The 19,310-nt window shown below is 41.6% G+C and overlaps 2 protein-coding genes across 3 annotated transcripts in view; both read left to right on the forward strand.

Moving 5' to 3' along the window:
- LOC115362149 (ovochymase-2) overlaps positions 1 to 15,255 on the forward strand; it is a 28,168-nt gene extending 12,913 nt beyond the window's left edge. Inside the window, exons 10-26 of the mRNA XM_030055974.1 lie at positions 1,012 to 1,152; positions 2,446 to 2,691; positions 2,952 to 3,137; positions 5,718 to 5,827; positions 6,367 to 6,467; positions 8,486 to 8,763; positions 9,111 to 9,274; positions 9,448 to 9,631; positions 9,823 to 10,041; positions 10,693 to 10,827; positions 11,007 to 11,213; positions 11,307 to 11,486; positions 11,599 to 11,711; positions 11,802 to 11,896; positions 12,271 to 12,560; positions 13,689 to 13,849; positions 14,373 to 15,255. Of these exons, the coding sequence (XP_029911834.1) occupies positions 1,012 to 1,152; positions 2,446 to 2,691; positions 2,952 to 3,137; positions 5,718 to 5,827; positions 6,367 to 6,467; positions 8,486 to 8,763; positions 9,111 to 9,274; positions 9,448 to 9,631; positions 9,823 to 10,041; positions 10,693 to 10,827; positions 11,007 to 11,213; positions 11,307 to 11,486; positions 11,599 to 11,711; positions 11,802 to 11,896; positions 12,271 to 12,560; positions 13,689 to 13,849; positions 14,373 to 14,570 (3,008 nt within the window). The 3' untranslated portion in view covers positions 14,571 to 15,255. The remainder of the gene's footprint in view (positions 1 to 1,011; positions 1,153 to 2,445; positions 2,692 to 2,951; positions 3,138 to 5,717; positions 5,828 to 6,366; positions 6,468 to 8,485; positions 8,764 to 9,110; positions 9,275 to 9,447; positions 9,632 to 9,822; positions 10,042 to 10,692; positions 10,828 to 11,006; positions 11,214 to 11,306; positions 11,487 to 11,598; positions 11,712 to 11,801; positions 11,897 to 12,270; positions 12,561 to 13,688; positions 13,850 to 14,372) is intronic.
- A 328-nt stretch (positions 15,256 to 15,583) lies between these two features.
- Positions 15,584 to 19,310, forward strand: part of fam13a (family with sequence similarity 13 member A) — a 62,015-nt gene continuing 58,288 nt past the window's right edge. The window contains exon 1 of one of the 2 annotated variants that reach the window (XM_030054361.1): positions 15,584 to 15,861. In XM_030054361.1, the coding sequence (XP_029910221.1) occupies positions 15,835 to 15,861 (27 nt within the window). In that variant the 5' untranslated portion in view covers positions 15,584 to 15,834. The remainder of the gene's footprint in view (positions 15,862 to 19,310) is intronic. The other variant, XM_030054368.1, reaches the window with a different exon arrangement.

A 19,310-nucleotide genomic window follows, 5' to 3' on the forward strand; every position in this document is an offset into this window, starting at 1 on the left:
TGTGCCTGTCTCCTCAGGCTGTAAAGCTGTTGATTAGGATCTTCCTTGCGAGGAAGCCAGCAAACTGTAAATTACCACACCTTATTATTCACTTCAGTGGCTGCAGTGGGGCTGATACAGCTTTATCTACTGCTGAGCTCTCAAGGACTGAAGTGCTGAGGTACAAGCACTCACCCTCTCTCTGAAACACACACAGATGGGTAATGAGAGTGTTTTAGTGGTGTGTCTTGTTAATAGATTGTGTGGTGTGTGTGTTTGAGATGCAAATTTATATTGAAATAGAAATGAGAGCAAACAGTTTGTTTTTTTGCTTTAAAAGCACAACATGAGCAACAGTGAAACTGTTAGCTTTTAGGATGCATAATCAAGCTAAAACAGATGACCTTTTAGGCTATTTCTCATCTTCTGTGTGTCCCTACATTTGGTTGTTTTGTTGCCACATATGCACATGCTTGTATGTGAGCAAGGATTTACCACTTCCATCTCAAAGCCAGTCAGTGGCCTTCATGCCAGAATTGTTGTGACCTCCCGTCATGTGCTCAAGGCTGAAGAGGAAAGTATGGCTTGAGCCAGATATTACAGATATTACTAATTTTTGGCTCTAGGACTTTTTAAGCCCTGGAGCCAAAAATTAGTTGTTCAGACAGACAAGGGGGGAAATCAAAACAGAACTATCCATTGAGCGATCACTTTGTTTTTTTCATTGTGTTTAGTTTTATGAGTAGCTGATGGCCTTCAAAAGCAGTGTATGATTTATGGTTGGCTCACTCGGGACATTTTTTTAATGTTTTTTTTTTTTTCCTAGCAACCCAAGTCACTCTCAGAAAGAAACACACACACACACACACACACACGCACACTTACTCATACCTAAACAGCTTCTCCTATTTCTCTCTGCTCTCTGCTTCACTTTTTGAGCTGCGTCCTTTGTGATGCTTTCTTTGTCCCTTGCTGTCCTCTACGTCTCCATCCATCCTCACCTCTCCCTTCCCTCTCCCTCACTCTCCTCAGGCACACACTGCGGTTACATCCTTCCCCCAGTGGTGGTCAGTGCCACTGAAAAAATGTCTATCACTTTCCAATCTGACAGTCGTCTCACAGATCGAGGATTTTACGCTAAGTGGGAGGCTGTGTATCCTGAGGATATCACAGGTACTCGGGCTTGACACACACACACACACACACACACACACACACACACACACACCCTCACATAACACTTTCACACCTGAGGCACATATCACTGTGGCAGCTCAGAACCTACTAACGATTATCCATAAAGCTTCTCACTCCCTAGTTGAATATTTACAACAGGAGCAAAGTCATGGCATGATCAGCGCCAACTCTGCAAAAGCGCAGGTCAGGGTGCACCAGATTGTGTAAAAGCAAGATAAAACTGCTATCTTTATCACAATGATCAAGCAGGAAATGTGCTTGAAGCCCCAGGTGAACATTACCAGCTTATAGTAATATGCTTCTCTATATGTTTGTTTTTTGAAAATCTGTTCCTTTTTTATGTTCCCATGGTCTCCAGATCTGCACAGTGCACAGTGTTTTTGTGTAGCAGTATTTTAGTTTAGTTCAGCTTAGTTTTACTACATGAATATGTAAGTTACATTTTATGTAAGTTATGTAAAAATGATGTGGATGTCAAGTTATATGCCTATGACTGTGGAACAATGAATACATTTAATACAGAGCCAATGGGCTTCAAAATGGGCTTTATATAACTGCTGGACAGACTCCTGAAGTTCTGAGTCCAATCACAAACACAATAAATGCTCACATTAGACAAGACCCAGCTGGCTGTATTATGTAAAGAGTGTTATGTTATATAGAAGAATCAAAGTGCAATCAGCAGAGCTACAGGGGTACCAGAGTCTGGAACCAGTGGCTGCTGCTGTGACGTACTGTCTTTTCCTTCTTTATACATCCCTCGTCTTCAGACAGGAACCTATCTGAAGACACTGTAAGCTAATTGGTCTTCTCACTGGTGCACATTTCAGAGTTAACCAATTGTCATCTCACTTCCTACATGTACGCCCTTTAAATGACACATGGGCTTACCTTGACAGGTTGCTTCTCTAGCTGCCCCACTGCTGCTTCTCCGTGCTGTTACTATTTATTCCTCCTCCCTTGCTCCACCTGCTTAGATTTGTTTTCATGGAGGGATTGTACATTTCCCTAAATAGGCAGCAGTGATTTATGAAGTGAAATATGTGTGCAGCAGTTAACATAAAAGCAGAGTTAGTCCACGAAAGTCAAACTTATTGTGATGGCACATAAAAATGAGCCATAAAATATAAATAAATGTTACCCTTCCTTGTTGTAGGCTCAGACACTGCAGCTCATCCACACTTATCTAATTATTTTCTCTCTTGATGTATCGACATATCGACGTATCTCATACAGTTTCTCTGTCTGTCAACCCCTCTCTCATTTCAGAAATCCAGGGTTGTGGTTTGTCTTCCTCTGAAGAAACTGGAGTGATCAAGTCCCAGAACTGGCCTATGAACTACAAGGCTAACTCTGAATGCATGTGGAACATTGTGATGCCACTTGGGAAAAAAATCACCCTGACATTCACCGACTTTGACCTAGAGGGCAAAGATATCGTAACTTTCAAGTGCTTTGATAACATAGTGGTGTACGACATCAGCACCCTGGGAAATATCCTGATGAAAACCTATGGTAAATAGTTCTGCAGAAAAACTACAATACTGATCCTACATCAGACAGTAGCATGCTGGAAACTTCATGTTCACATATGAAATCGCAAGCAACATCCACTCATGAACTCAGTCACGCCTTACATGTTTAATTTCATGTTTAAAATGGCACTCTGTCTAGGCAAAAAAAGTGCTGATCACTGTTCCGACAGAGCCTTTGTATCTTTTCAGTTAAATCTAGTAAAGAAAGATTGTTTTTGGTTTTTTTCCAACCCATTTCAGGTCCGTTTTGTGGGACAAAACTGCCTGCTACCATCCGGTCAAGAGGAAGCAGGCTGTTGATACGTTTCCATTCTGATTTATTTACTGAGGCCAAAGGCTTCAGGGCCTACTGGACAACAAACACCAGTCTGCCTGCCCCCACCGAGCCACCCACTCCACCCAACCCCTGGGATAACATCACCATAGGTGAAGTATCTGGCTCAGTGTCATGCAGTTGTTGTTGTTTTTTTGGTAGTGCAAAATAATAGTCATACATTATATTATGGACAAATAAAGGATAAATAAAAAATAAACTGTGGTTTCCACCATTGACACATTATCATAAATTTCTCAAATAGGTCCTACCAAACATTAGTCCCACTCTGCTCTGTCACAAAAGAGTCTCTATCTATCTCTATCTCTATCTTAGGTTAGTTGCTGTACAACTTCGCTTAAAAAACAAAACAAAACAAAACAAAACTTGATCCCACTCTTCTTCAGAATTACAGGGCCATTTCTAAGTTACCATTCATCTCCAAAATTCTTAAAGAAGTAGTTGTTAAGCAGCTCTTAGAGCTAGTTGAAGGTTGTGCTCAGTGTTTCTTGATATGAGTGCAGCCTTTGATACTGGGTCATCTAACACATGGTTTTAACTGTATCTTGTTATGCAGATGATACACAACCTTACATATCTGTCAACCCAAATGACCTTATTAACATAACTATCTTCCATGACTGCCACCATAACACACTGGATGTCTCATAACTTTATCCAACTCAATTCTGACAAAACAGAGGTACTGATTATTTGTTCTGATCATGGTACGTATAATATCCATCACACTCGTGGTCCATTTGTGCCTAACATCAAGTTCACCTCTTGGAATATAGGTGTCATTTTTGATTCACAGCTAAAATTTGATCAGCATGTTACTAAACTTGTCCAGTCTTGCTTACTTCAATTAAGAATCACTGCCAAATTCAAGCCTCTATTATCTGTAAAGGACTTAGAGTGCATCATTCATGCTTTTATTACTTCTTGTCTAGACTGCTGCAATTAATTATTTTCCAGTCTCATCCAAGAGACTGTCTCACGGCCTCAGTTAGTGCAGAATGCAGCTGCAGGGCTCATGACTAAGCTCTCACATCACCCCAGTCTTGGCCTCCTTGCAGTGGCTGCCAGTGACTTATAGGATACATTTTAAGATCCTTGTAATTCGATATTATTATTAAACCTTTATTTTTACCTTGAGTTATCCTCATTTACAATCTTGCTGAGAAGTAAAAATAAATAACAATGTGTGAAAAGATAACATAGAGGACAAAATAGTAAACATGCTATGAATAAAAACAAACACAATAAAATAAAAGCTCATTATTTAATTTTTTTTTTTAATATAAAGCTATTGCATAGTTTAGCACCTAATTATATAAGTGATCTGTTGAACCCTTACAACCCGGGGAAGCCTCTTTGGTCCCCAAATCAAGATTTGTCAGCAGTCGCCCCTTTTTAGACTCAAAACTAGTGGTAACCATGTGCCCCCTCTCTGGCCTCTGCCCAGGTGTTAGATCAGCTGAATCCCTTGAATGTTTTAAGCAGCTTTTGAAGACTTACTTTTATAAACGTGTTTTTTTTTAAATCCCCTGTTGCTTTTATTTTTTTAGTGTGTACTTTGATTTTTCTATTATTTTTAATTTTTATATTTCTCTGTTCTTTTGTTTCTTTCAATTTCCTCATTTTACATTTGTCTGTGTCAAAATCACTGATAGGTTTTGTAACAGTACACTTTGTTCTGATTCTTATTTGCTGTAATCCTGTGAAACACCCCATAGTTCCATATTTTGAAAAAGGCTATATAAATAAAAGTTGACTTACTTACTTGCTTATCATCAATCGCATCGGCCAGCATTTAATTTCAAAAAGCTCCTTGGAAGCTGTGCGGAGGGCTGGCCTATTTTCCTCTGATTCATGCTGTTGCCCCCACCCTCCTCCTCCTCGTCTTGCTGTGCCCAGATGTGCAGTAAAGCAATGTGATTTGGTGTGCTGAGAACACAATATGAAGTGGCCTGGTGCTACGCTTTCTCTCCTAGCTGGCTGTCACCCGACTCCCATTCTTTACCCAGTGATGGGCCCCAGGTGGCCAAGGCCCCTGCCAAGCCAATTGCTGAAATAGAGTTTTATAGATGGACTCTGCTGCCTGTGGGTTTTTCACCCAGGCTCTAAGCAGAGGTGCCCTATGTGTGGGGTAAAGGAAGGAGACAGAGAGAGAGGAAGGGAGAAAGGATGAGAAGTGAAGGAGTGAATGTGGGCGTTTTGTTGTCCGCTGTCTGGATGACCACAGGGTAATTTATATTTGGATGCCACCTAGTGATGTCATGTCGAGCAGTTTGGCCCAGAAACATTGTTTTTTTATAGTCTGGCTTGGGACCTATTGTTGGTTTGCAGGAGGAGCAAAGGAAGACTAAAATTGATCTCTAAATTATTGTAGAGAACTTGATGAGACAATTAATGTTTATATAAATATAGACTGAATAAAATGCTGCAGGCTAGAAGGCAGAGGGACATGTCTCACAGTAACCACTAATATCAGCCTTGGTTGTGGCAAAGAGTCTTTTAAAAATGTGTATTCTCAGAGCAAAGTATTGACAGCCACAGCCCTACAATGTGGGCATCTGTTCGCCACAGCTATGCATATTCAGTCTTTGTTTACACAAAAGCGCAAGCCACAGTCAAATTCAAATACACAGACATAAGGTAGGTAACAGTGGTTCTCTCCTCTTCTTCAGACTGGCCCAGCACATGTGGGAAACCTGCTATTCCTCCCACCATCAACACTCGTATTGTGAATGGAGAGCGAGCAAAACCACACTCCTGGCCTTGGCAGGTGTCCATGCAGGTGAGAGACTCCACTGATGACATTAGAGAATTTACACCGAGATAAAAGTAAAATTAGATCAGAGGTTACAACAGTTACTTGTAATTTATCTTACTGCAAATAGTACAGAAGCCTCCAAGGTAAAGCAAATATTATGACAAAATTCATAATGACTTACCATCTGGAAGAGAACATTTCAACAGGTAGTTTATTGAGATGTCTTCTGGGGTAAATTCAAATACAGATGACCCTGATAAAGTGATATAAAAGGGTGATGTATTCCAAGATCCCCCTCTGTACTTTCTCATGTCTCATATTAATTTGTTAAGTGATAACATGGATTTCTCATTACCCACACTCTCAAAAATAAAATTGAGATCAGCTCCCTCTGTATATCATCTTTAATAACTGTGATCAAAGTTTAATCTTTAATGACTCTTTCCTCCGGTCGTTTGGTGGTTGTGTGTGTATGCACACACACACACACACACACACACACACACACACACACACACACATAAAATGATGCTCGTGCACATGCGCCTGTATTTTTCTTTCAGGTGTGGCCAGCCAGTCAACCCAACACCACATTCTTCCATACTTGTGGTGGCACTCTTATTCACAAGAACTGGGTGCTAACAGCAGCCCACTGCTTTATAAAGTAAGCATTTTATTTAATTGGCTCTACACAGAATGCAAACAAAAAGAAAATCTGAATTGGAATGTTGAGAACTATGTCCTTGTTTTGAGGAAAACAAGTTCCTCTGATGTTTTCACTTACAGTCATGAATTTTTGTGGTCAGTGACATAAAGATTTTTGATTCAGCCTCAAAATGTGAGACAGAAATTTCCCTTAAGCCTATTTGCGTAATCTTGCGAGGCAGTTCTTTGGGTACTGTTTGTGCCTATGGCTTTACGTAAAACTTATTACTCTACAAGAGCAATGAATCATTAGAGATATAGTATCTCTGCCTTGGCTAATGGGCCTCCGTACCTTGACAAACGCCTGTCAGAGACAGGAATGCTGATGCTCTGTAGAGCCTGTGCAGGATGTAGCTTCCTGTTTCAGGGCTGAAATTGGTGGACACACGGGTAAGCCTAGTACATATCATAGATGTGTGGTGAGGTAGGGCTCAGAATATATTGTGTACAGGGAAAATTAAGTTTTTATTTTTGTATATCTGTCTATCTATCTATCCATCTATCTATCTATCTATCTATCTATATGTACACTATATTACCAAAAGTATTCGCTCACCCATTCAAATGATCAGAATCAGGTGTCCTAATCACTTGGCCTGGCCACAGGTGTATAAAATCAAGCACTCAGGCATGCAGACTGTGAAACAAGACATTTGTGAAAGAATGGGCCGCTCTCAGGAGCTCAGTGAATTCCAGCGTGGAACTGTCATAGGATGCCACCTGTGCAACAAATCCAGTCGTGAAATTTCCTTGCTCCTAAATATTCCACAGTCAACTGTCAGCTCTATTATAACAAAATGGAAGCGTTTGGGAACAACAGCAACTCAGCCACAAAGTGGTAGGCCACGTAAAGTGACGGAGAGGGGTCAGCGGATGCTGAAGCGCATAGTGCAAAGAGGTCGCCGACTTTCTGCACAGTCAATTGCTACAGAGCTACAAACTTCATGTGACCTTCAGATTAGCCCAAGTACAGTACGCAGAGAGCTTCATGGAATGGGTTTCCATGGCCGAGCAGCTGCAGCCAAGCCACACATCACCAAGTGCAATGCAAAGCGTCGGATGCACTGGTGTAAAGCACGCCGCCACTGGCCTCTAGAGCAGTGGAGACGCGTTCTCTGGAGTGATGAATCACGCTTTTCCATCTGGCAATCTGATGGACGAGTCTGGGTTTGGAGGTTGCCAGGAGAACGGTACATTTCAGACTGCATTGTGCCGACTGTGAAATTTGGTGGAGGAGGAATTATGGTGTGGGGTTGTTTTTCAGGAGCTGGGCTTGGCCCCTTAGTTCCAGTGAAAGGAACTTTGAATGCTTCAGGATACCAAAACATTTTGGACAATTCCATGCTCCCAACCTTGTGGGAACAGTTTGGAGCGGGCCCCTTCCTCTTCCAACATGACTGTGCACCAGTGCACAAAGCAAGGTCCATAAAGACATGGATGACAGAGTCTGGTCTGCACAGAGTCCTGACCTGAACCCGATAGAACACCTTTGGGATGAATTAGAGCGGAGACTGAGAGCCAGGCCTTCTCGACCAACATCAGTGTGTGACCTCACCAATGCGCTTTTGGAAGAATGGTCAAAAATTCCTATAAACACTCTCCTCAACCTTGTGGACAGTCTTCCCAGAAGAGTTGAAGCTGTAATAGCTGCAAAAGGTGGACCGACATCATATTGAACTCTATGGGTTAGGAATGGGATGGCACTTCAGTTCATAGTATGAGTAAAGGCAGGTGAGCGAATACTTTTGGTAATATAGTGTATGTATATATATATGTAACAGAATGATCATAGACCACACAAATATGATTACTACACCCTGTCAGCAATAAATATTGAACATTATCATGTATCATAAATTTATACACACATCCTTCCACCACCGTATACTATGCTGTATCCACTGTACACTGTGCCTGTTTACTGCGCATTGTAATGTTTCATTATTGATTTATCTAATCTGTTGCTTTTCTACCCAGCTACGCTGACGAGCTGCAGCGCTGGCGCATGTGCCTTGGCAAACACAACCTGACCTACGCCGAGCCCAGTGAGCGATGTTTCAGTGTGCTTGGCATCTACCGCCATGAGGGCTTCAAGTACCCCACTGTGCCCACTGTTGAATTTGACATTGCCCTGGTCAGACTGGATGGGGAGGTGACACCCAGCCAGGAAATCTCTTATGCCTGCCTTCCCTCCATAGAGGAGGTCTTACCAGGGGGAAAGAAATGCTACGCCACAGGATGGGGAGATGAGACTGGTACTGTTTTTGGGCTATAATATACATTTGCATATTCACACTAAAACATGAAAACATAATCCCCTCTATATTTCACCCTTTTGAGCTACTTCCTAATCCCATTTTTGCTGAAACAATACAATAATACAGCAATTCAGGAGACACTCACCCAGCCTAATTGGTTTTTTGACTGCAATATTATGCTTACTTGCTGTTGAAAATTCATACATGCTGTCTTGGAATAGTATGCACACCCTCTGCTGGGTTGACGGTGCAACTACTCCCAATATTTGTACTCTGTATCTTGACTTCAATGTGTTTTACGGCAAACCAACCTGACCTGTTCCTCTGTTTTGTGTGATTACCAGGCAATAGCCTGAATGCCACAGCTGCACAGGCTCTTAACCAGGTTGCCCTGCCAGTTGTGCCCTATGACACCTGCAAGAGGACAGATTACTGGTGGTTCCAGGTCAAGCCCTCCATGATATGCTGTGGCTATACCCTGCCTGATGAGCTCAAGTCTGTCTGCCAGGTAAGACTACAAGAGTACCAGTAACAGTAAGTGAGTTCTGCGTCGCTGACCATGGACACACAACATCTTGAGCTTCAATAAAATGAAAACATGGGATCTGGGTCATTCTTTCATACATCTAAACTCAGATATGTGTTATTTGATGTTATAGCCTGTGCAATGCTGATTTATAGGGAGATTCAGGTGGTCCTCTGGTGTGCAAGGATGCTCCCACCGACCCTTGGGAGGTTCACGGTATCACCAGCTTTGGCCCTATTGGATGCATTATGAATAAGAAGCCGTCTGTGTTCACCCGCTCCTCTGCCTACATCCCCTGGATTGAGAATGTCATCCGCAGGGACATCTACAATGAGCACAGTATGGTTCCACCTGGACTAAATTGGCCCAAAACTGTTCTGTGGTTGTCATGCATGTGCAGTTTATACTGCCAGAAATGCTGTTTATTAACAATAAAGCTTGTGACATTATTTGTTTAAAAAAATGTATTGTTTAAATATGGTACAAAATCTCAATTTATTGGTGGTTGTCACTCTGTCCTCCCTGTGTAGCATCTGGCTGTGGTGGGCCAAAGGACTTGAATGGCACAGGTGGCACTCTGTCCTCTATGGGTTACCCTGGCGGCTACAGCAACAAAGCACGCTGCCAGTGGAACATCTGGGCACCCCCCGGCAAAGTGGTTCACCTCAGTTTCAAAAATTTCTCCCTGGAGGAAAGCCAGCTGTGCATGAATGACAAAGTCACCCTCACAGACAGTGTAGGAAGTCTAGGTACAGTATGAAGCCAATTACATGCATCAATCCATGCATGTGTGTGTGTGTGTGTGTGTGTGTGTGTGTGTGCGTGCATGCGTGCGTGCGTGTTTGCATGTATGTGTGTTTGAACTTGCATGCACGTCTGCGTATGTGTTTACATATACATGCACATTAAATGTGTGTGTTGTGTGTGTGTTAGAGAGAGCGTGTGTGTGCATGCATGTGAGTATTTGCATTTCTGCTTATATGCTTTCTTATTTCTCCCCAGTTGATAATTAATTTGCTGAGTCATTTTTTGATGATTACTGGCAGTACGCCATGTCTCCTCACACTCTTCAGTCACACACTCCTCTTTTTACTGCAGCCTATCATTATTTGCAATTGACATTTCACAGTCAAGTTGTTTGTCATTACACAGTAAAGTGCAGTGATTATTGTGATATGCTGCGTCTCATCCATAAGTGTTTTAGTAAATATTTAGATCAGAGTGATACAATTAATGTGGAATCCCTACTTAGTAAAAGTACAGGGCAGAAAAAAAAATGCATTTTAAAAATAGCAAAAAGCAACACAACTGTCAATAATTTTTTTACGTTTTATACATCTCCTCATACAGATGTTCCTAAGAAAGTCAGCCTAAATTATCCCATGTCCATTTCTCTTTAGGCACGCACTGTGGCCATGTACCACCTCGGGAGCTGGTGAGTGCTGGAGAGCATCTTCAGATCACCTTCTCCTCAAACGACAGAGTGGTGGACACAGGCTTCCTTGCCACCTGGACAGTAGTTGACCCATCAGAGGGTGAGTGAGGGGGGCTGACAAGACACTGAGGACAGTGCCTCTAGACCAAAACAAATCTTTTATTGGCTTTAACCTGTAAAATGGCTAAACACTATTTTTTTTCTTTTCACCTTACTTTCCCTCTTTTCTCCTTCCCTATCCTTCCATCTTGTCTCCCCCTTCTCTGATTGACCACACAGCTCCTTGTGGCGGGGTCTTCAGCAGTAATCAGGGAGAAATCATCTCTCCTAACTGGCCCAGCTCAGACTACCCAGCTCAGTCTGTATGTACATGGGTTATCACCATTCCCTCAGCAGAAAGGATCTATATTGCCTTCACTCACTTTGAGGTGCAAGCTGTAAATGTGCTTGGAAAGTGTGTGGACTATGTGCAGATCGGTGCAGAAGGTCAGTTGTTGCACTACAAAATCTCTTGTTGTATTCATTTCATATTCTGCATTTTTAAGTTATATAACCTCTCATTTCTTACCTGCTTTGCAGATTTCTGTGGCTTTACTCCACCTCCTACGATTATTATAAGTGGCAACAAAGTCACCATCCGGTTCATTAGCAATGGAGCCAATCAGCAGGCAGGTTTTCGTGGTTACTGGACCACTAATGAAAGTGTGGTTCCAACTTTACCTCCGCCACTCCCTAACCCATGGGACAACATCACTATCAGTGAGTATGCCTTAACAAAGTCAGAGCACTTCTTCCTCTGATCATTCAGATGTAGCTTTGATTACGGATTATTTATAGAGAATGAAAATGTACTCTCACCTTCTGTTACCAGACTGGCCAGAGAACTGTGGTAACCCTGCGGTGACACCCAGTAATGCCACCATGAGGGTGGTAAATGGGGTAGAGGCAGTGCCCCACTCCTGGCCCTGGCAGGTCTCCATGCAGGTACACTTGACTCCTGTTTCTCTGTTTGAGTGTCTGACCGAGAGAAGGAGAGAGAGCTGTCATATTGACCAGTTTATTTGTCTTTACCAGGCTAGTCCAATGCCTCCTCAACTCTACATGCACGGCTGCGGAGGCTCTTTGATCCATGAGGAGTGGATCCTTACTGCTGCACACTGCTTCATGTTGTAAGACATAATTACTTTTTTAGTATTTTCATGATTCCAAAGTGCACAGAGAGAATAAAGAACACAAGAAGTACATTAACAAATACAGTGCAAAATATAAGTGCAAGTACAAAGTCCAGTACAGAATACATATTACTCTCCCCAAAAATTGTCCCTATTGTCCCCTACATCCTGTTCTTACGTCATTTAATCTCAATCCTGTACCTATCCCCTACATATATCCTCTACATGCATAAGGAATTCATAAAGAACATCATTGTTTTTCTTGAAATTGTACTGTGCAGTAATAGTAACTTGCCTAACAGCTTGCACATCAGCCAGGGAAGACTATCAGTGTATGACCCTTCACTCTCCATCTTCCACCTGCCCTCCAGCCCGCTGAATAATGTTTCCTACTGGCGCATGTGCCTGGGGAAGCACCACATGAACTCCTCCATGGACGTGCCCTCTGCCGAGGCCTGCTACAAGGTAGACCGTATCATCCGCCACGAGGGCTTCGTCTACGAGCAGGATCGCAGTGACATCACCAACGACATAGCCCTGGTGCATCTGGCCGAGCCCGTTAAGATGACCAGGGAGATCAGCCCCATCTGTCTGCCCAAACCTGGAGCGGTGATGCCTGCTGGGAAACCCTGCTTTGTGACTGGTTGGGGAGATGAGAAAGGTAGAAGGAATTATTTCTTTCTTCACAACAGCTTTTTTAAAATCTGAATTGCCTGCAGGTATAAAGCTCAGTGACCATGCAATGTTGTTGTTTGAGATTTAGTAGCACATAAAACTGGAGGCAAATTTATTTATATTCTTATTATCTAAGTAACAATACATATGTCACTGTTACTAAAAAAAAAAAAAAAAAAAAAAAAAAAACATTCAATGCTGTTATATGAGACTTAATTTATTCTGGAATTTTGGATGTGGTAATATCATACAACAGCATAAGTGTTGCATTTTCCTGGTTTTAAAGGCTGCATAACAGTGAGAGGATGCAATTTTATAATCTTTTTAAATCGTTACAGCTGTTATATTATTTACTTTACTTATATTACTTACTTTGATGATTGTTTATTAAAAATCTCATGTGTGTAAATATTTTATCAAAGCACCAATAGTCCCTACAATATCAATGAGGAGGTATTCATTCAAAGATATAATGATATTTGATTTTGTCCATATTACCATATTACTATTACCAACTAATAGTTGTATAAAAATGTAACTCCAGTTCCCTTGCTCTTTTTAAACTAGATTAATAATTTGTCTTTTCACTTGAACTGAAAGTTTACATTATTTCTCATGTACCAGGTAAGCACCTTAACCTCAGAGTGTGTGAATCTTATCAAAGCCTTAGAGATGTAAAATCTGTAACACTGAAAAAATAAGGAACTCCCTGATTTCTGTGAAAGAATGAGGTTGGTTTTCATTCAGCAGCAATTATGTTCTTGTGTGAACGATAGAATAAGTTCACAAAATCAGCTATGTTTTAGCTTTATGTAGTCTTAGTTTGGTGTAGTTTATTTGCACATTTATGAGGAGACAAATGCATTCAATGGCAGAGAAAGAGTATCTAAAGTGCAGGAGAGGAGGGAAGCCTAACAGGCCTCCCCTTAATGAACAACTGAAAAATGACATTGTTTCTTAGGATACATAATAATAATAATAATAATAATAATAATAATAATAATAATAGTAATAATAATGATAATAATAATAATACACTGGAGTGAATGCACAAGTTTTCTGTGTGCCTGCCTGCTACACAACAGTAATGTCTCCCTGTCTTCTCCAATTTTAGGGAACCTGTTCCCCAAAGTGTCAGAGAAGCTAAATCAGGCAGCCCTGCCTATTATTGACTTCTTCACCTGCAGTGAACCTGCATATTGGTGGGACGTCCTAAGGCCCTCCATGATCTGTGCGGGCTATGAGTCCCCAGATGAGCTCAAGTCAGCATGCCAGGTAAGAGGACACACTGAACCCTGTTCTCAGGACAAAAAAACAACATAATCTAGAGCAGAGTTTAGTGGGGTCAACATAATAAAAAGCTGGTAGGAGCAGCTTGGTTTTGTTTCTAGACAGGACTGAGTGAAAGAAAGCTTGTTCTACTGTTTGAAATGGGTCTACCCCAGAAACTTTTGTCCCATGCTGTTATATAAGTGTGTTGGCATCTCATGATTGGGTTGTCTTTTATGTAGCACCCCAAAAACTATTTGTTTGTGATCAGTCAGCCTTGATAGCAATTGGCAGCTTAGTTTGCTGTTGTAATTGGACAAAGAACATGGGAACATGTTTGTTCACTATAATGAGCAAAAGTGCATGCAGGGACTTGGGAAGTTGAGAAAATGTCACTGAGCTTCTTTAGATGATAAACAAGGATGCCTTTCAAATTTAGACAACTTTAGATTTACCCAGACAGAAAAGTTCAGCACAGTATAACATATCTTCTCGGTTGGTGTTCATTTTCCTCACCCCTCTCCTCCAGGGTGACTCTGGTGGTCCTTTTGCCTGCTCGGCTGCTGGAACTAACACAACCTGGGAAGTACATGGTATTGTCAGCTTCGGACCACAAGGCTGCATCAAAGACAAGAAACCCTCCGTATTCACCCGTGTCTCTGCCTTCAGTGACTGGATTGACCACAACATCAAGAAATTTATCTATGAGAATCGCAAAACTTACTAAAATCACCATATTGCAATAAACATTGTGCAGTGTTATTGTTTTCATTTTCACTATTGTTTCTGTTTTTCTGTTGTTTTAGACATTGGGCCTTATTCAAAGGGGTCCCTTATTTAATACAAAGACACAAGTCATCTTTATGAATTGAAAGACATTTGCTCTCTGTAAGCAAAGGTCTTTCTCATGTTTTTATTCCCCAATATTTGTGATAAATGACTGCAGCTTCTGTTGGAAATGTCAAATCCTGCAGTGGACCTTAGTTCATACAGGAACAGATTGTGTTATTTGCCACATATTTCATATCAAGCAAAGCCATGATCCAAGGGCTGTACAACAAAGTCAGCTGTAAAGCTACTGCTCAAGTTTTTATTTCCCATGACGTAAATAAAATATTTCTACTATGGTATGGGAATTAAAGGATCACTGCCCCACACATGCCCCAAGAGTGCACCTAATGCTTCACTGAAGAATGTTGGTATTTTACTCAAAAACTAGATGCTACGCAAGATAATTTACAAAAATTCATTCTTCAGGTGGAGTGAATATTTATCATAGATCCATACACTACAGATGGGATTTTTCTAAGCAACGCTGGCCCTTTTATAGATTTTTATGGTCTAGGATTCTTTGTATTTTTATCATAAAGAAGGAGTTTGTGTAGATCACTGCGTTTGATGTGCAAATGAAAACTTCAGGCTATTGTAAGAATTCTGTTTATGTCTCATTGTTTGATTAAAAATAGTTTTATTCCATATTTTTGTGCGTGTGTGTCTGTGTTTTGTCCCTAAGTGAAACATGTTGGAGGCAAAGCTCCCAGAGTTTGGCGCCTGAAGGCTCTCTTTTTATTTTCTCAACTCCCAGGCAGATGAATCCTGCAAGCACAGACTTTTGGGTTTTAACCCCTAGGTCACATGACTAGGCAGTTTAGCCAATCAGAGAGCATGGCTCAGATTTCAGCCCAGGAGGAGAGAGGGGAATCGAGAGGGAGGAAGAGAGAGACAAGCACTAAGCTATGCTTATGGGCTGGGAAGCAGATAGTTTCCCAGTGAAGACTGGTGTTGGCAGCTACTCCTTACACTCTCTCCCATCGTGGATTATTTGTATTCTGTTTTGGATGGGACCCTCAGGAGTGAAAAGGTTTCCTACTAATGGGCAAAGTTTCAGCGTGTGCCCTAGAAAGGAGTGAGAAGGGGAAGAAGAGGAGGAGGAGGATAGCAACAGTTTTTCCCCTCATCTGTCCCTCTGCAGGCGTTTCTTCTCTGAGAGAATGGGGGCTGGAGCTCTGACCATCTGTGTGAGTAGAAGCTGTAAAGCCCAAGTTGGCTCAAGGACTTCCCATTCAATCTGTGATTAAGGGCTAGAGCATGCATAACTTGACTGCCTCTCATTCAGTTTCAGCCTCACACACACTCTTTGTAATGTTGGATGGTGTTTTTAAACTGTTTGTGATGCGTATGTATGTGTTTGTGTGTGTGACTTGGCACAGCAAGTGTTTTCAAAAACGTCCTCAGTACTCTATATTCCCTGCACTCAGACTGCCTCTCCCTCCCTCCCTAAAATGAGTCATAATGAATACTTACCCCTGTATTCATTTAAACAGGAGGGAGCATTTTCCCTCCCTTGTTACTGTTACTGTTTGAAGTTCCAGACAGCACAAGACAAGAAGCAGGGGCCTTATAACACACTGGGAGCTTTATGCTTCCTGTTCATACCTGTAAAGTTTTCCTTGCAACCCTCCAGTGCCTGAATTTCATTTTAGGTTTTGAATGGCAACCACTTCAAACCTTCCACAAACTTCCTGTAGTGGAAATAATTTCTAGGCTTCTAAGCATTAAACACCAATTCGAATCTATTTAAGATACTTAAAAAAAAAAAAAAAAAAATCTATGTTTGTACTAGTGGTCTCAGTTGAGCAGCTGTTGCTTACAGTCTTTCCTTGTGGTGCCTCTCTGCTACCAGTTGCTTCAATGGCCACCCACATAGGGAAAGAGGCAGAGGGAAGGGGGAGGGAGGGGTAGGGGGTGAAAAGGGAGGGCACATGCAAGGGCTTGCTATCCCCTCCATGAGCAAGTTAAAGGGGCAGGCAGACTGTCTCGGCTGAGAGCATTGTCTTTGTACAAAACCTCTTTAAAATAACTCGTCTAACCTTATGAACAAAGCCGGATGTTGGTGAAAGGAGGCCCGACCAGACACTTCAGAAAACTGAGGACACTTTGGGACACTTCTCAAGAGGAGACAGCACACTTTCAACACTCATGAGCCATCAGAGCCACTTCAACAAAAGCTTTCTCCTTCATTGATAGAGATGACAGAGGTTGTAGTGTGAGGGCATTTTAACAGTGGGGGGAAGGGGAGAGGAGGATGAGGATTATTAGGCTAATCACAATAGACCATCCTGGTAAACAATAGAGACAATCAGGCACTAGTGTGTGTTTCCCTTTTTTCACACTTGAATTGGTTGACACTTTGTTTGTGTGTGAGTGTGTGAGTGTGGAAGGTGGTGAAAGGTAAAACTATGGATCACCACATTAACCTATGAATATTAAGTGCAGTTGAATGAGGCAGTGGCAGGACACGTCTCTGGTGTATTTGTGTATGTGCATGTGCGTATGTGTATGATAGAAGAGAGATCAGAGTGAGCAGTGTGAGGTGTGTAGGAGTTGGACACCTCGCCCCCTCTGCATCACTGGAAGAGGGTAGATAAATGCAGGCCAGTGTGTGAAACTGGTTGACAGGTTGTATCTGGAGAAGAGTAAACCTGTTGTATAACTCAAGATCTCTCTCTCTCTCTCTCTCTCTCTTTCTCTTTCTCTCTGTCTCTTTGTGTGTGTGTGTGTGTGTGTGTGTAAGGACAGATTTATGGGACATCTGTTCAGTAAGGCCTGTCACAGTCAGGCCTAGCTCAGACAGGCTTAGCATTTAAACACCTGCATCAGAGTACTACTGGTGGCAGCACTGAGGAGTTCACCCACTGCAACTGTAGTGCAGCCTAGTTTGTTTTCTTTTCTTTAATTCTTATTTAAAAAAAAAAAAAAAAAAAAAAAAAAAAAACATAGGAGAAAAAAACAAGCACATGACACAAGCACTAGCCTACCTGGTACCACTGGCCTTACACAGTTTAAATGCCAAAGAACACCTATATCAAGCCTATTAGCTTCTACTACTATGTACATCAAAATCTTGATCAGAGATACTTCATTGATCCCTGAAAGGAAATTGGGTCAAGCTGCACTCTTCGACCTGATCTGTAGGCTGATCTAGCTGACCATCAGCAGTGATGTAATGCTAAACAAACAGGCAGCTCTGACTTCCAGCTGATGTTCATCAATGCAAACAATCAGCAGCAGAAATCCACCGTAGTCTCAGAAAAGCCTTCTCTCCGAAAAGACCCACTGATGTGTAAATTACATGTGTTTGGTACTATTTACTGTGTAGGCTACATCATGGATTTACAAAATAGGTATTTATATCCATTTAAAAAGTGGATGGAGTGATTTATAAGTGGGTTTACCCTCTACTACACTGCTGAAAAGGCATATCAATCTGAAATAATTCTTTTCAGTATGAGTGACTACAAAGCAAAGCTTGTCCATCTCATATATATATATGTATATATACATATGTATATGTGTATGTGTATGTATACACACACACACAATGGGTACCACTAGAAAGCTCTGTAAAACAAAGAAAAAAGTCCTTTATTCAGCACCTTATTATTAGTTCATGTACTGTTAAGAGCAGTCTTCTCCTTTTCTCACTCTGTGTGTAAATACAATTACAGCCGTCTTGTTCATACCTCTCAGACCTGTCAGATCATACCCCTCCCAAAAATCTCATTTACCCATGCAGGCTGATAGCATCTCTTTATTGGATCAGAAACATCTCCGTGGTAAAACACACGCTGTGTAGCTCATTAAGTAGTGCCACTTGTCTGGCAGTCACCCAAGGACATGGCAGGACCAAGCTCAGAATTGAAATTCAGGTGCCTCTTAATTACCGTGAACAAGCTGCGTTCAGAGATACTTAGCTGCCATATTTGTATTCACCTGCCAAAAACAAGTGAACACCATTATCACGCACCACCTCACTGAGCAAGAGCCGTTCAACTCATCTGAGTGTGACTGCATGGTCCTATTAGCGCTGCCAGAGCATCTGCCATGTAAAGATCTTGTCTCCTCAGCCGTCTTTGCACCATCTGTGAGGTGGGTTTTAATTAGCCGACCTGAGAGTGGCACACGCCTGTCCCCATTATGTCCAGACATTTGGTGGCATGAGCAAAGAGACCCAGTGGTACTTCCTCAGCACACACAAATGACTTCATAACCACTGTGTCCCTAAGGAATACATTTAGAAAATGGAAAAAGAAAAAACAGTTTAGTTTATCACTTGAAAATAGATGTAATATACCCGTATTAATTAATTATTATTTATTAAAAAAAAAAAATCAAAAATCACCATCCTAGCAAGTCATTTAGTGACATATTCAGCTTTAAAATCTTGTTTCCAATTCAGTTTTACATGATGATTATCACTGGAAAGAGTTGGGATTACGTCATTCGACTGGCAGATTTAAAAAAAAAAAAAAGAGAGAGAGAGAGAGAGAGAGAGAACGAGAAGAAGAAGAATGTGTAAGAAAATCAAGTTCTTTCTTTTGCAGTTGGGCCCTGCCAAGAAAAAGGCAGCACGCACACTATAAAAACACAGAAACACACATCATCATTAGACACAAACTTGACCATT

Source organism: Myripristis murdjan, chromosome 1 (genome assembly GCF_902150065.1).
Source record: "Myripristis murdjan chromosome 1, fMyrMur1.1, whole genome shotgun sequence".
In the NCBI taxonomy this organism is placed as follows: Eukaryota; Metazoa; Chordata; class Actinopteri; order Holocentriformes; family Holocentridae; genus Myripristis; species Myripristis murdjan.